This window comes from Sminthopsis crassicaudata, chromosome 3, assembly GCF_048593235.1.
Source record: "Sminthopsis crassicaudata isolate SCR6 chromosome 3, ASM4859323v1, whole genome shotgun sequence".
Lineage (NCBI taxonomy): Eukaryota > Metazoa > Chordata > Mammalia > Dasyuromorphia > Dasyuridae > Sminthopsis > Sminthopsis crassicaudata.
In genome coordinates, this window is record NC_133619.1 from 509,201,734 (window position 1) to 509,217,083 (window position 15,350).

A 15,350-nucleotide genomic window follows, 5' to 3' on the forward strand; every position below is an offset into this window, starting at 1 on the left:
TTCTTAGGCATCTTCAGAACAATACCAAGTCTAAGATCATTTAAAATTGGATTAATTTTTAAATAGGATTTTCATTTATTCTTAAAGCCAGAATTTTTCCCAGTTTGTGGTTCAGTAGCTTAAAATACTAATTGGTATAAAATAAATAGTTCGGATGTGCTCCTTCAAAGTTTGTTATTAGTAGAATTTGATAGCCTACTTGAAAGCATTGATTTTTATTTTAGAAAATGTTTTCCTCATTTTTATCCACATTCATCCTATTTATAATGTGACAAAAAAAAGACTCCCCCCCCATTGCTGTTTGTCTTTTGTTGCAGTGACTCACAAAACAGATGTGTTTTTTTTTTTTTATTTGTTAGAATCCTTTGCAGTATGCTAGATCTGCAGTGTAAGATATGTAATGTAATAGTAATATAAGATTTGTGGAATGTTTGCATCAAATTGACTTTTGTTTTCTGTTCTATATACAAACAGAGTTTTATAATTTTATAATCTCTTTAAATGTTGTGAACTTTGTCATATGATGATTGGTTAGAGAAATTGGAGGTAATTTGTCTAGAGAAAAAGGCTTAGGAAGAATATAATCACTGTGTTCAAATGTTTAACTTAGCAGTCTTGTAGAAATGGGGAGACTTCAGAAAACAGAAGTAGGTTGGAATCTAGATAATATAAATTACTCTTGAGACAAATTTCAGCTCATCCTAAGGAAGAATTTTCTAATCAATTAAATAAACATTTTTTAAGCAGTTAATATGTGAAAACTGCTGATTGTGTCAGGTCTCCTTTCTTGGGAATGAGAAGATTCCTTTTTTGGTATTCTCTGAAGGACATTCATGCTTCAGACAGAGTAAGAATAGATGATGTCTGTAGTCTCATCATAGCTCTCTGTGATTCTAGAATTCACTCTATTTAGATTTTTTAAATTCCCTTTAATTTCTAAAACAATATTATTATGCCAACTGTTTGTGAGATCCAGTGATCGATAGTTAGTGTTATAAGACAAATAGACTCCCACTTTTTAATTTATTCTAGATGAAATCCAGGAACAAAGTCCGGTGGACTGGTTCTCGAACTCGTGGTCGATGGAAATATTCTAGCAATGATGAAAGTGAAGAATCTGAGAGTGAAAAATCATCTGCAGAGTCAGAGGAGGAGGAAGAAAAAGAAACTGAGGAAGCTGTGCCAGCAGATGATGATGAACCATGCAAGAAATGTGGCCTTCCCAATCATCCTGAACTAGTATGTCCCTTCTATACATTCATCTTACTCAAATATGTGAATTGCAGCAACTGTCACTGAGTATTCTAGTTATGGCATATGAATAAGAATCTTACTTTCCTGTTTTATATAATCTCTTTGCTTCAAATGGTTTAAGGGGATATTTAAAGAACTTTTAAACAATGATTATTAAGTTCGGTCTGTCAACTGAGTGAGAAAACCATTGAAGGGAACAAGATGTCATTCTGAGCCATTGTTTCCTCCAATCCTTAGAACAACCCTATGAGGAAAATAGGACTGTGATTATTAAGTAATTTCCAAGCTTTAGTTTTCTCTTTGGTTTAATAAAGGGATTCAGCTAGAGAAATAGTCTTTGTAGTTTCTTTCAGCTCTAAAAATCCTAAGATCCTGTTTTCCCCATTTTAGAAATGTAGAAGTCAGAATTTAAATTTAGGTGACTTTTCCAGTCATGTAAATAGTAGTAACGCCAGTAGGAGAATGCAGGTCTAAGGAAGCTTAGTCCAATAGTCTGGCTGGTTTTTGTTGTTTTTTGTTTTTTTTTTTTTTTTTTTAATTTTTTTTTAAGTGGACTAATATATATGGAAGTTATTGAGATTAAGAATATAAAGGGAATTTATAAACATGTTCATGTAATGATGATGCCTATGGTCACCATCCTAAAAGTTCTTTAATAATAATAGCATTTCTGGTGTGTGTAAACCATGTTTGAAGACTTGATTGAATCTTAGGCTATTCATTCTTATAGCCTTAAAATAAGCAACCAAAATAGGCAAAAATAAAACAGATCCAAATAATATGAATTGTTGTAATATTCTTCTTTAAAATGTAATGTTCTCTGGGAACAGGTTTCTGGGGGGTGGGGGTGGGGCTTCTGAAGGCATTTGAGTGCAGCCGGGGATTAAAATCCAAATCCTTTATTGTCTCCTTCTAAGTCTTGTCTGCTTTCCTGGGGTTCTGTGGGCTTGAGCTCCCACCTGCCTGCTCTGGCTTTTGAATCTCTCCGATTCCAAAGATTTGTACTTCAGCCTCCAGCCACCACAGAGGTAGATGATGGAATGAATCAGTCTCAGCTTCTGAGAGCTTCTATGTGCTTGTCTCTCCTGGCCCTGAGAGCTTCTTGCTTATATGCTGTACACTGAGAATACTCCAATCATTACATCACTAGGAAACCATTATTTGTTGTAGGATTAAATCAGTGCTAAACTAGATTTAATCATTGTCTCCTCAATTTCGCTCAGTACCTTGTTTAAAGTTCTGGCTCTTAACATCTCCTTGTAGGATTAAATCAATCATACTGAACCATGCTAAATTAGATAACTATTATCTCTATCAATTTCATTGACTTAGTACCTTGTTTCAAGTTCTGGCCCATAACAATTAGTGGTTGATTTCCCATCTTTGTTTCCTGTGTAGTCTGCTTTTATAACCCTTTTTGGCAGTTGAGCTTATTTTTTTCAAAGTGAATGGCTCAGGTGAAGAGATCTTTGAAACTAATAATGCCTGATTTATTTTTCTGCTATAAAAGACAAATTCTAAAGTTTATAGTAAAGAAGACTTCCTGTTGTATTTGAGGGAGAGAGAATCATAACTTACCCAGAGTGCAGAAAACCTGGACCAGTTAATAAGATGAGATAAGAGTAGCTACGGTAAGATGGTGCTAGCTTGTCAGAGGATCCTCAAACTCTGAGAAGTTTGAGTTTGTTTGCTGTAAAACATTGAGGATTTTGAACAAAAGAATGATGTAACCAGATCTCTGAAACTCTTAAGGAAAAATTAGATAAGGAAGAAAGTGGACCGAAGAAAATCTGTTCTGTGGCTATTACTATTTATCCATGTGGAAAGCAAGAGGAGGGTGTGTGTTAGAGCAATTAGGATACAAAGAAAAGAGGGTCATGAACCATTATGTTCCTTTACATTTTATTGAATATTCTTGAGTAAACACCATTGAAGATAACTGCTATTATAAAGCAAGATATTCCAGGATAAAATTGTGTACCATTCACAATATAAGCAGGACACTGTTAGGGAAGCACAGTAGATTATTTGGATGCTTTTTCTAGGTTCAACTTGAGATCTTTTCAGTTATAAAAAGTTAAGTTTTATAAGAGTAGCATGATTAGTCATGATAAATATATGCCATGTTTGGGAAATTAACATGAAGATGGATTCTAGCATCTTTTGTCCAAAATTTGGTCAATGATGGATGGATTGTTAAAGCTGATAGTACCTTTATCCTTGGCTTCTTCTGACAAATGATTAACTTACTTGCAGGGGAGTGGTTGTAGCCCTGAGAATAGAATCCATGAATTGCTTATTTTGAGCAGAGGGTTGCTGATTTAGTAAGTTTTTAAGTGTTTACTATATTTTAGGGGTACATATTTTTCTCCCTGAAGAATAAAATCCTTGAATATTTGCTGCTGTACACAGTGCTTGGAACCCCCACCCCCTTTTTCTCTATACTAGTAACAACAAAAATGGAGAAATGTTTATAAAACAATATCCTCATGAATACATAATATATATTTCAAATATAATAATAATCTTAAGGCAACAATCTAAATTATTTGTTATCCTGAAATTTTATTAATAATGCATTGAAGCTGTGTGTGGGTATGTGTCTGTCAGTCTGTCTGTCTCAATCAATCAATGTAAAGAGCACTGAGTTTGGAATCAGAGAGTCTGCATTCCACTTTTATCTCCAGGGCTTTGATCTTAGCTAGGACATAGAACTTTCCTGGGCCACAAATTTCCTCGTCTATAAAATTATGTTGCATTAGACTCCCCTTCCAGTGCTTAGAAATATTTAATAATTACTTCCTTTGTCCCGGATGCTAATAGCATAAAGACTGCAAAAGTTATAGTCCCTTATCATAAGGAACTTATATTCTAGTGAGATTAGCTTTGATCTGTTATATTAATGGCACTACTTTTATCTATATTTACATTTATCCCACTTGTTAACTATTCTCTTTTTTTTTCCTGAGGCTGGGGTTAAGTGACTTGCCCAGGGTCACACAGCTAGGAAATGTTAAGTGTCTTGAGATCAAATTTGAACTCGGGTCCTCCTGAATTCAGGGCTGGTGCTCTATCCACTGCGCCACCTAGCTGCCCCTTGTACTGTTCTCTAAAACACTTTCATATACATAGTCCATTATGCAATATAGCCATCATAATCTATTGGTCAAAGTATTATTCTTAGATAAAAATCACATCACTACATCACATCTGATCCTCAATTTTACAGATGAATAAGCTGAGGCTCAAGAATATTTAAGTAATCTGAATTTAATTCATAAAACATTTAGAGCCTTCTATGAGGAAACCACTAATGTGCACTGGAGATAGAAGATGAAAAACAAGTTTTCATCCTAAAAAAAAAAAACTTATCAGCCATTTGAGATGTGACATGTTCATAAATGTATACTATGAGAGTTAAAGGGTATTTCTAGGAAAATTTGAAGAAGCCAATAATTGCTGCAAAATTTACCAGCTCATAAATTTAGAAGATCTTTCCTGTGGTGAGGACTCAGGAGACAAGCTTTAGACTGGTGATCTAATTTTGCATAAAGATAAATAAATTACAAAGTAAATGAAGTTGAAGCCTTTAGTGCTCATTGGAGATCGATCATTACTTGCCTCCAGTGAGTAGTTTCTTGTAGATTTGTACTACATTGGATTCCAACTTCTTAAAAAGAGATCAGTAAAATGAACATCTCTAGGACACACACTGAATGAATGGGCTACTAAATGGTAGAGGTAAGACTAGAAACTCAGTTCTTTCTCAGTCAGTGATATCAGCTACTACAAAACTATGTTTTACTACAAAACAGTGTTGCACTTGGAGTCCTAGGTCCATATTCCACTATAGTGATGATGCAAATCAGTTGGAATGTCAACTACACATCTCAAAAAAGCCATTGTAGTCTGCAATGGAAAACATCTGATACACAACAGTATATCCCATTTGAAAAATGGAGATGCTACTTTTACTGTTCATCATTTGGAGTGATGAAATCCTGTGCAAAACTTAGAGCACTGTATAAATGTGAGCTATTATTTTTTTGATCAGTTATGCTGATTTTTTATTTTATTATTTTTTTAATATGAGCTGTTATTGTTATAAACATTAATCATTGTCATAAATCAGGACTCTGGAAGCATAGGTTGTGAGAGGGATTTGGAAGTGGACAAAAAAAGAGACCGTCCTACATTTGTAGGGAATAAGACCTGGCCTAAGGGAAAATTTTTAAATAGATTTTGTCATTTTCCTTTCACTCACATTTATCTCCTACCTCTAAGCACATATATTTCCAGTTTTTATAGGCAGTAAAACCATATGCTTCCCTTGGGTTTGAAGACTTAGATTTGTATGTGACTTTTCTTTTCTCAACACTTTGAACCTATTTCCTCATTTTAAAACATATACAGAAAACCATAAATTTTAATTATAAAATGCCAAGAAGACGTTTTGCAAATTGTAGCTTCATAACCTACCTGAGATTTAAGGGAAAATAAAGATTCTGAAATGAATCTTTAAAAAGAGAGGACTAATCTATTTCCATTGAAGCTCTTGTCCTATTATTAAATTGTTATATAATGCTGGGCAGGTCATTTTTTTCCTATCAAAGTCTCATATTCATTACATATTTTTAAAAAGGAGTTCAAGGAATTCAAATGGGTGATCTCAGAGGTCCCTAAAGCACAAACGATTTTTTTCTTTCTTAAAAATGGAGTAATTTGATCTTTTCTGTGGAAATGGATAATGTTAATTTTTTTTTTTTTTTTTAATTTCCAGATTCTTTTGTGTGACTCATGTGACAGCGGATACCATACAGCTTGCCTTAGACCACCTTTGATGATAATTCCTGATGGAGAGTGGTTTTGTCCCCCTTGCCAACACGTATGGATGATCTTTGTTTTTTACTCACTATGTAATCAGTTTTTTTATATATGTAAATTAATAGTACTTAGCATACATATAATGTCTTTTTATCCTTAAAGTAATCTGTAAATAATATTTATGTCTTGTGCAGATTTCTATACTTAAAGAAACTAGTAAATTATTAAAAATTATAATATGTCCCTTTAAAAATTATGTTTTCTGAAGCATCCCTCTAATTTCCCCTGCCCCATTGTTCTTCATTTCTACATAACTCTTAAATTTGGCTTTCTTTTGATTTGTATTTGTCTCAGATCAGCCACTCTTACTCCCACTTTAAATTGATGCAAGTAAATATTTTTCTTTTCATTAGCCTTTTGTTTCTTTCTTTCTTTTTTTTTTTTTTTTCTAAATATAACTTTTCTTAGACGTTTATCTAAATGAATTCCTTTACAATACTGAAGGGATGAGAAATGGGACTGTCTGAAGTACGTACTATTGCACCTTTCATCAACTATAATAGACTTTATATACTGGCTTTGTATTAAAAATGAATGAAAAATTTATATTACTCAGGGAAGTAAAGTTGCTTCACTTAGTTACATCTTTATCAATTCTGTTTTAACTTGGCATTTATAATTTTCCCTGTGGTATTTAAACCTTTTTTTCTTTATCTCCTTTTCTGCACATGTTGGCCAAATAATGCTTAGTATGAATCCCTGCCAACAGTTTGTGAGAAATTTGTATTCCTGCATATATGATCATTATCTATCATCCTTAAGAGTGCTTCACTTAAGAGAATTATTTTTGTATTGAGCTCAGTGAAGTTCTGGGCCTTCAGTTTATTTGTCTCAGTATTTCAATATTCTTATGTAACATTCATCTCTTTATTAGCTCCTGTCATAAACATCATTTAATTTTAAAATGTCCGGTTATTTGGCCAAAGTGTTTTCCTCACATAGAGAATTGGTACCTTATCTCTCTCTCTCTCTCTCTCTCTCTCTCTCTCTCTCTCTCTCTCTCTCTCTCTCTCTCTCTCTCTCTCTCTCTCTCTCTCTAACAGAAACTTCTCTGTGAGAAGCTAGAGGAGCAATTGCAAGATTTGGATGTTGCCTTGAAAAAGAAGGAGCGTGCCGAACGAAGGTACTAAAGGTTGTATAGGGATGTTCACATTGATTGCCCTGCACATGTTCAAATCAAGTAGTCAAATGTTTTTGGAAAGGCCATTATATCCAACAATGTGGATGGTAAAGGAGAATATAAATCTTACTTCACTTTAATGGTTTTGAAGGAGTTACTCTACTGGGCATAAGGATGAATAAATGAGTGAATATATAGATAATCTCCAAAACTCCTAAAATGATATTCTTTGAAAAATAAAATTATAACTAAATAATAGTTTCATGATGATACCATATGGTTACTGAGAAGTGGCTGTTAGTTGTCTAATGACTATGATGGAATATATGACTATGAAAGCATGTTTTGCCAGACTGAAAAAGTGTCAGATCCAGTCTTGGCAATGGACTGTTTCTAGAAGTGTACAGAGAAGCATATAATCAGTAGGTTGATTACTTGGTGAGGAATTCTTTGTATAGGGCAACCCACAAAACAGAGAAAAGTAGAAAATTGGTCTCTGTCCTTCTGCTTGTGCTGCTTCAGTGATGGTAGCAGAACATTAGAAAACAGAATAGAGGATATTAAGAACTATAGTCTTTAGACTATCAATAAACTTCACTGTTAGTTCTCATTAAATGTAAGGTCCAATGACTTATGCAGTCATAATATAAGAGCAGGGACTCTCAACCTTCATAGTATCATAAAATTCTTTGGCAGTCAGTCTGGTGCAGGCTGTGTATCCCTTTTCAAGATATACAATAATGTACATAGGACCAAAGAAAATCCAATTTTATTGAAATAGCACTCTTAGACTAGGTGAACATAATCATGCCATTTTGAGATATGCGCAACAAAACCAAAATACAAAATGGAAGGACACCTGCAACTTCTCCTTAGAAAGGAGCTAACAGTAATTTTTAGAGTATGTATCCAAAGAAACACAACTTTATTGAGTGTTTTGTCCTTTCATATTACAGTGTTCATGAAAAGTATTTTCAGTCAAACCAGCATGCAAATAGTTACAGTTTATGGGCCAGTATCTGTTGCAGTGGATGAAGAAATTGAGAAATTATACAAAGAACTTTATAAGTGCCTCCAAATTAAATTAACATATAATATGATGCTTCATGACTTCAATGTGAAGGTGGGTATAGGTAAGGACAGCAAAAGTTATAATGGAAAATTTTATCAAGGAGTTATGAATGAGAGAGACAAGACAACCTGTAAACTTATAGATATAAACTCCTCTTTGTGCAGCTATGAACATTTGAAAATGAATCAGAAGGCACTGGACATGTTGTGCAGGAAAGAACATAACAAGAAATGAATTGTATTTTACCATCATTACTGATGTGGGAGTCAACATTTTTTAATCAGTTGTAGATCACTGATTTGTTAAAGATTAAAATTAACACTAAAAGTAGAATAAAAATGTGAAAGAAAAAAACCTATAATCTGGTCTTAAGTAAATGACAAATATAAATCAGCTTTCAAAATGAGAAGACCACAGAATCTAAAAACTTTGTTAGTCAGCAAGCACTTGACCTAGAATGGTGGCCAACACTGGTTCTGTGTGTCTGTGTGTGTGTGTGTGTGTGTGTGTATATATATATATATATATACACACACACACACACACACACACATACTCATGTATAAAATCGAAGGGTGAAAGCTAGTGAAACAATATAAGCCTAATAGAACAGTGAGAAATAGTGGAGGAAAAAACAAATTTAAAGAAAGAAAAATCCTCCTGAGGATATTGAAAGATGAAAATGGAAGGAAAACAAGCAGCCAAAAAAGGAGAAAAGATGTGTGAGTGTCTTCAGCATCAAAGACAAGGAAGTCATCACATTTGGATTCCAAGATCACACTTCTAATGGATGTGAGATTGAAGAACACTGCTGTGGGAAAAGGTAAAGCAAGGAGCCCTTTGCTGGAGATGTCACAGTTGTGATGATACCGAAGGATAGATTCTTGAGCATTCTTAAGGGGGAGGAAACAAATGATAAGGAGACTGAATAGGTAAGAGCTTCTGTCTGCAAGAGAGAAACATTAGACATTATAATTAACCCCTCCCCTCTCAAAGAAAAGGACAACTTAAGGATATATTAATAACAACTGACCATTATATCTGTGTTGCTATGTGTATAATATTTTGAGAATAATCTGTGTCAACAGAGTCTTTGATGAAGGTATTGGAAGAAAATAGGCAGACTTTCATAGTATACAAAATCCCACCATACTAACTGTTGACTAAAACAGCATTTGCTTTAATTGCAGGGGAGAGAGGGAGACAGATACCTAAAAAGATCTAACAAAAAAAAATAATTATGTTCAACAACCATTTTGTCATTCATGTTAAATGTGGCATAAAACTGGAATTAACCATTTTCCTGGATCAAGCACAGATTTGCAGTTTGGCGTCCTGTTTTGCTTCATCGCCCCACTGAAGTTCTCTCTGCCATGGTGATCTTTTAATCACCAAATCCACTGGTCTTAGTTCTCATTCTTCTTCACTTTTGTGCATCATGAGACATATTGATTGTCTCCTCCTATATAGTTATCCTTTTTACATCTTTGCATTGTGATTTCAATATTATTGCAGATCAGAGCAAGAAACGAAATGGGAATTTTTTGAGACGTTTATGAAAGCTGGAGATGATGCTTAAAAGCCAGCAGATGACACAGAAAAATTTAGAAACCCAGATATGCATAAAATTTATGTATAATATTGCATAATATCAGCATATTTTATCTTTCAGTACCATAATAATTAAGATGTCTTTTCTGTTACTAAGGTGGTGGGGGAGGGGTGTGGTCAAAAAATTTATGTGGATTTCCCAGCTTGCAGAGTGTTGTGCCCATAATCCCTCTGGAGTATGGAAGGGATCAAAATGTACTTATTGGCCTTTGACAACAAACAAGCTTGTTTCCTGGTTCTCCTTTTTTCCCTCCACAAAGTCTTCTTTGCTCGCTCTTCACATCATACCACTTAAGAGTGATTGTTCCTGTAGTTGCTATTGCAGTCTGATCTCTGGTGCTTAGTCTTGTATCATCAATTGCTCATTAGATATTTAGAACTAGATGTTTTGGGGATACAGGACTCATTCTTTTCTGCCTTCTCCCTTACAAACTTTCATATTTGTCCAAGACACTTCCATTTCTTCCAGGTTTACAAACTCAATACCACCATTCCCTTTCTCAACTATGTAACTTTGGCATTATCCTTCACTCCTTAGTTTCCTCCAGTTATTCATTAAGCATTTATTAGGTTCCTGCTATGTTATAGGCTATGTAATTGATGGGAATAAAAGAACTTTGCTCCACATATATAGTCAGTTGCCAAATCTTGCTATTTTAATAACCATAGTATTGCTAATTGAGCTCCCTACCCCAGTTTTCTTTCTACTCTTGTTAGCTTTACCTACTGCTGCCAAAGTAATTTTCATGAACTGCAAATCTAAATATTTTGTGTGACCCTGTTTCATCTAGGATAAAAATATAAGCTCTATGTAGCTTTTAAAGCTGTTTACAACTGAGTCCCAAGATGCATTTCTAGCTTTGTTATATATTATTTCTTTTATCCCACCTCATATTTCTTATCCAGGCAAAATGATTTCTCTCTATGCCTTATATTCTGCTCTGAATTTCCTATCTCTTTGCCTTTTCATTGATTATTTCTCATGGTTGGAATGATCTTCCTTTTCACTTATGCCCCATAGAATCCTGATCTTCCCCCAGTATACAGCTTATTATGTATTACCTTCTACATAAAGCCTTTCCCAATTGCCTCAACTTCCCTAGTGTACCCTCTTCTACCTTATATTTATTTTCATTTACTCTCTTGTTATTTGTTATGTACTTACATCAGCACTTACTGTTTCTCTTTGAGAATAGTTCAGTCTTTTTGTATTCCAGCATAGTGCCTGGCTCATAGTAATAATTTAACAAATGCTTTTTTAAAAAATAACTTTATCTTTTGTTTTTCTATCACTTACATTTCCAACTTTTTTCCTTTGCCATCCTCCCAGGGAGCTATTCTTTACAATAAATAATTTAGGAAAAAAGAAGCCCCCCAAAAGCTTAATAAGTCTAACATGTCAAAATACTTTCACATTATGGGTAATATAATGTTCTATACTTATGGTTCTTCTCCTCCCCATCTCCACCCACCCCTCTCTATACATACCGTTTACAAAGCAGTGGGAAGGGTTTCTTGTCTTTGAGTTTAAATTTATTCTCTATAACTTAATAATCAGTTTTAGTTGTTATCTTTTCCATTTATGTTATTTTCCTTGTTTACATTGTTTTCCAGATTCTAATTACTTTATTTTTTATCATTTCATATAAGGCTTTACATGCTCCTCCAAATTTACTATATTCATCACTTTTTGTAACATAGCTATGTACCACAATTTGTTTAGCCATTGCCCGATTGGTGGACATCTATTTTGCCTGCAGTTCTTTTTACCACAAAAATTGCTATTATCAGTAATTCAGTGTTTGTTAAAAGTTCCATAAAAATTTCTTCTTATCAATTGACTTTCTTTTGATACATGCCTCAAAATGAAATCTTTTGAGTCAGAGCTTATGGACATTTTAGTCAAATTTCTTCACATAATTCAAAATAGATTTCTGGAATGACTGTTCCAGTTCTTTCATACCTCCACAAAAATGTATTTATGTTGTCGTTCCTCTCTTTCCATATCCCCTCCAACACTTTTTCCATTTTTTGTCATCTTTGTCTATGAAACCTCAACCTTTAATTGATTTGTAGTTCTCTTACATTAGCAACTTAGAGCATTCTTTCATATGATATTGTTTATAACTCTTTTAAGAACTGCATGTTCATCTTTTAATCACTTCTCAATTGGGGAACAGTTCTGAGTCATGTGTGTTTATGCTAATTTTCTATATCTTTCAGACTCTTAGACCCTTATCAGAAATTCTGATTCCAAGACCTTTTCCTACTCTAGTGAATCCCTTCTCTTTTTGTTTGTTCATAAGCTTTTTGGCTGCGTGTAATAGAAAATGTCTTTTACTTTTGTAATTGCCTCTGTCCCTGGTTTAGTTAAGAATTGATTCCTTGCCCATATGTTTAAAACATATATGATCTTCTCTTATGTTTTTTTTTAAAAATTATGATCTATCCATGTGTCCATTTTTAAAATTTATTATGAGTTGTGCTATGAGGTACTGGTCTAAATCTAATTTCTGTGATACTCTTCATTTCCTAGCATTTTTTTTTTTCCCCTAACTGGCAGTTCTTTCATGAGTAATTTACATGTTTTTATAAAACACTGTTACATTAAGCCCAGTTATTTCATTCGCTTGGTATGCATGTATATGCTTGAAATTGTCTTTAAATTCACTTTGATAGTATTGTAATCTTTATGATGTTGGTTCACAATTTGTGTTTGCTGATTGCTTGAGTGAAGGATTCCCTGTAGATGGTAAGATCTCATTCTTTCTTTGAGGATGTCATTGTGCTGGTTTCATTGAGCGCTAGAATATTGTATAGGATACTAGATAAGAGCCATAATCACTCAAAAGAATTTTACCTTACTTTTTAAAGAGGAAAAACCAGCTGTATTAGAATTGCCTATTAACTACACCATAATATGAAGCTGTATAGATAGGCTATAGAATTTGTCCATCAGTTCTATATATCTTGGATGAAAGTTTGGAGTGAACATTTGAGTTGAACTCTTAATTGAATGGCAAGACAACAAGCAGGATTGACTTTAGGAAATTGTAACATTCATAGGATTGTAGATTTAAGAACTAGCTTTAGTTCTTAGAATAGTTCTATTATCTCACTTTACAAATAGGGCTCAGACAGGTTAACTATAACTTGTTTAGGGTCACAGCTTGTAAGTTTTTGAGGTGAGATTCAAACACATTTTATCCAAACATTTCCCAGAATGCAACAGAAAGATCCATGAATCTGAAGCCCAAACGTATTATGACAGTGTTATCAAGGACTTAGAAATGAGAAGTAGTGTAAAGTGTGAGAGTATTATGCTATTCTTGCTCTATTGGTATCCTCATGATAACATGATAATTCCAGCAAAACCCTTGGCATCTATGGTCAAATGTAAACTTACTGGAGAATCTGAGGAGATAGGCTTACTTGGATTATATAATTGAATAGGATACTAAGATCCTTTGGTGAATTGGAATGCATAACTATACAAAGATTTTTAATTAGACCTAGGGAAGAAGTATCCATTTAGTGTACAACTTTAAGAAAAGTTTTTATTGTATGAGCCATTTTTCCAGCATAGCTTACATTGTCTTTTATGCAATGCTAAGATTGATCCCATACAATAGATATTGTTTCTTTTGCCTTGGAAGATGGATTTGTTGATATATTGCTTGTTGCATCTTTAAAATCAGCTTAAATCACTGGAAAGATGGGAAAATTTCATATTGCTGACCTTACTTTAGATAAGTAGGCTCTGCCAGCAGGGGGAAGCAGAGTACATAAGAGTTCTAAAGAAATAATTGAAAATTACAGGGCAGCATATTTAGTTTCAGTAGAAGGAAGAGATTTCTAACAATTAGATTGGTGCAGAAATGGAATAATTGTTTCATAAAGTAATGAGTCTTCCTCATTAGAGGTCATAGCTTTATAAAAGCAAGGAACACTGGAGATTATCTAGTCAAATTCTCTCATTTTTACATTAGAAAACTAAGACCAGCTTTGTTAAATGACTAATTCAAATTCATACCGGTCCTTTAGCAAAACTATAACTTGAACTTAAGTTTTCTGTCTCATCATCATCACCATCATCAATAAATAAAAGTATCCAGCATTTCTTAAGTGCTGACTATAACAGGCACTTAGGTTAATTACAGCAAACCCTGGGAAATGTGTGTTATTATTATTATTTCCATTTTACACTTAGGAAACTGAGGCTGACAGAAGTTAAGTGAATTGTCCAGGGTTAAACAGCTAGTAAGTATCTGGTACTAGTTTGATAGAACATTCTTCCTAACTTTAGGTCCAGCATGATACCTATTGTGGCACCTAACTTGTAGGTGTTTTAATATTCTATTTATTATACCACAATGCCTTTTCAAATACTCTGGATGATCAATTGTCTGGACAGTTGTAAAATTGACATGTGTAGGAAAAAGCATAACCTTGTTATTCTATATGGATTCAGAGGACAAAATTGAGACAACTACAGTTAATACTGTAGATAAATTAAAATGTTAGACAGTAGGGCCAACTATTAATCCTAGGGAAATATCCACATTAATTGAAACAGTCAGGCATAGTACCTAGAAAGTCATCTTTATAGTCAAGAAGACCTGAAATCAAATGTCTTTCAAATGAGAGGGGGAAAAAAATCAAATAGCAATTTTGTATAGTCATTAAATTGTGATGTTTATAATTTGATCTTAATCTTAAACTTGTGATTAAACTTCAACTTTAATTATAAAGTTAGTAGTTTTTGTATAGGAAGTTTTTTACATAACATTTTTACAAAACTTTTTTAAGGTAATTTTATTTTGCTTTCTTTTTCTTTTTAAGGAAAGAGCGATTGGTATATGTGGGTATCAGTATTGAAAACATCATCCCTCCACAGGTAAGATAATATACTTCTTCTTCTTTTTTTTTTTTTTTTTTTTTTTTTTTTATTTTATTTTATAATTATAACATTTTTGACAGTACATATGCATGGGTAATTTTTTACAACATTATCCCTTGCACTTACTTCTATTCAGATTTTTTCCCTTCCTCCCCCAACCCCCTCCCCCAGATGGCAAGCAGTCTTATATATGTTAAATATATTACAGTATAATTTAGAGACAATATATGTGTGTAGAACCGAATTTTTTGTTGCACAGGAAGAATTGGATTCAGAAGGTAAAAATAACAGTTTACATTCATTTCCCAGTGTTCCTTTTCTGGGTGTAGCTGGTTCTGTCCATCATTAATCAATTGGAATTGGATTAGCTCTTCTCTATGTTGAAGAAATCCACTTCCATCAGCATACATCCTCGTACAGTATCATTGTTGAAGTGTATAATGATCTTCTGGTTCTGCTCGTTTCACTCAGCAGATGATATACTTCTAATGTAAATTTAAAATAATGAG

General features: G+C 33.5%; 1 protein-coding gene across 2 annotated transcripts in view; it reads left to right on the forward strand.

Annotated features, from left to right (window-relative positions):
* The window catches only part of RSF1 (remodeling and spacing factor 1), a 113,037-nt gene that overhangs the window by 68,851 nt on the left and 28,836 nt on the right, over positions 1–15,350 (forward strand). For both annotated transcript variants that reach the window (XM_074303989.1, XM_074303990.1), the window contains 4 exons: positions 1,033–1,239; positions 6,035–6,139; positions 7,182–7,261; positions 14,784–14,838. In XM_074303989.1, the coding sequence (XP_074160090.1) occupies positions 1,033–1,239; positions 6,035–6,139; positions 7,182–7,261; positions 14,784–14,838 (447 nt within the window). The remainder of the gene's footprint in view (positions 1–1,032; positions 1,240–6,034; positions 6,140–7,181; positions 7,262–14,783; positions 14,839–15,350) is intronic.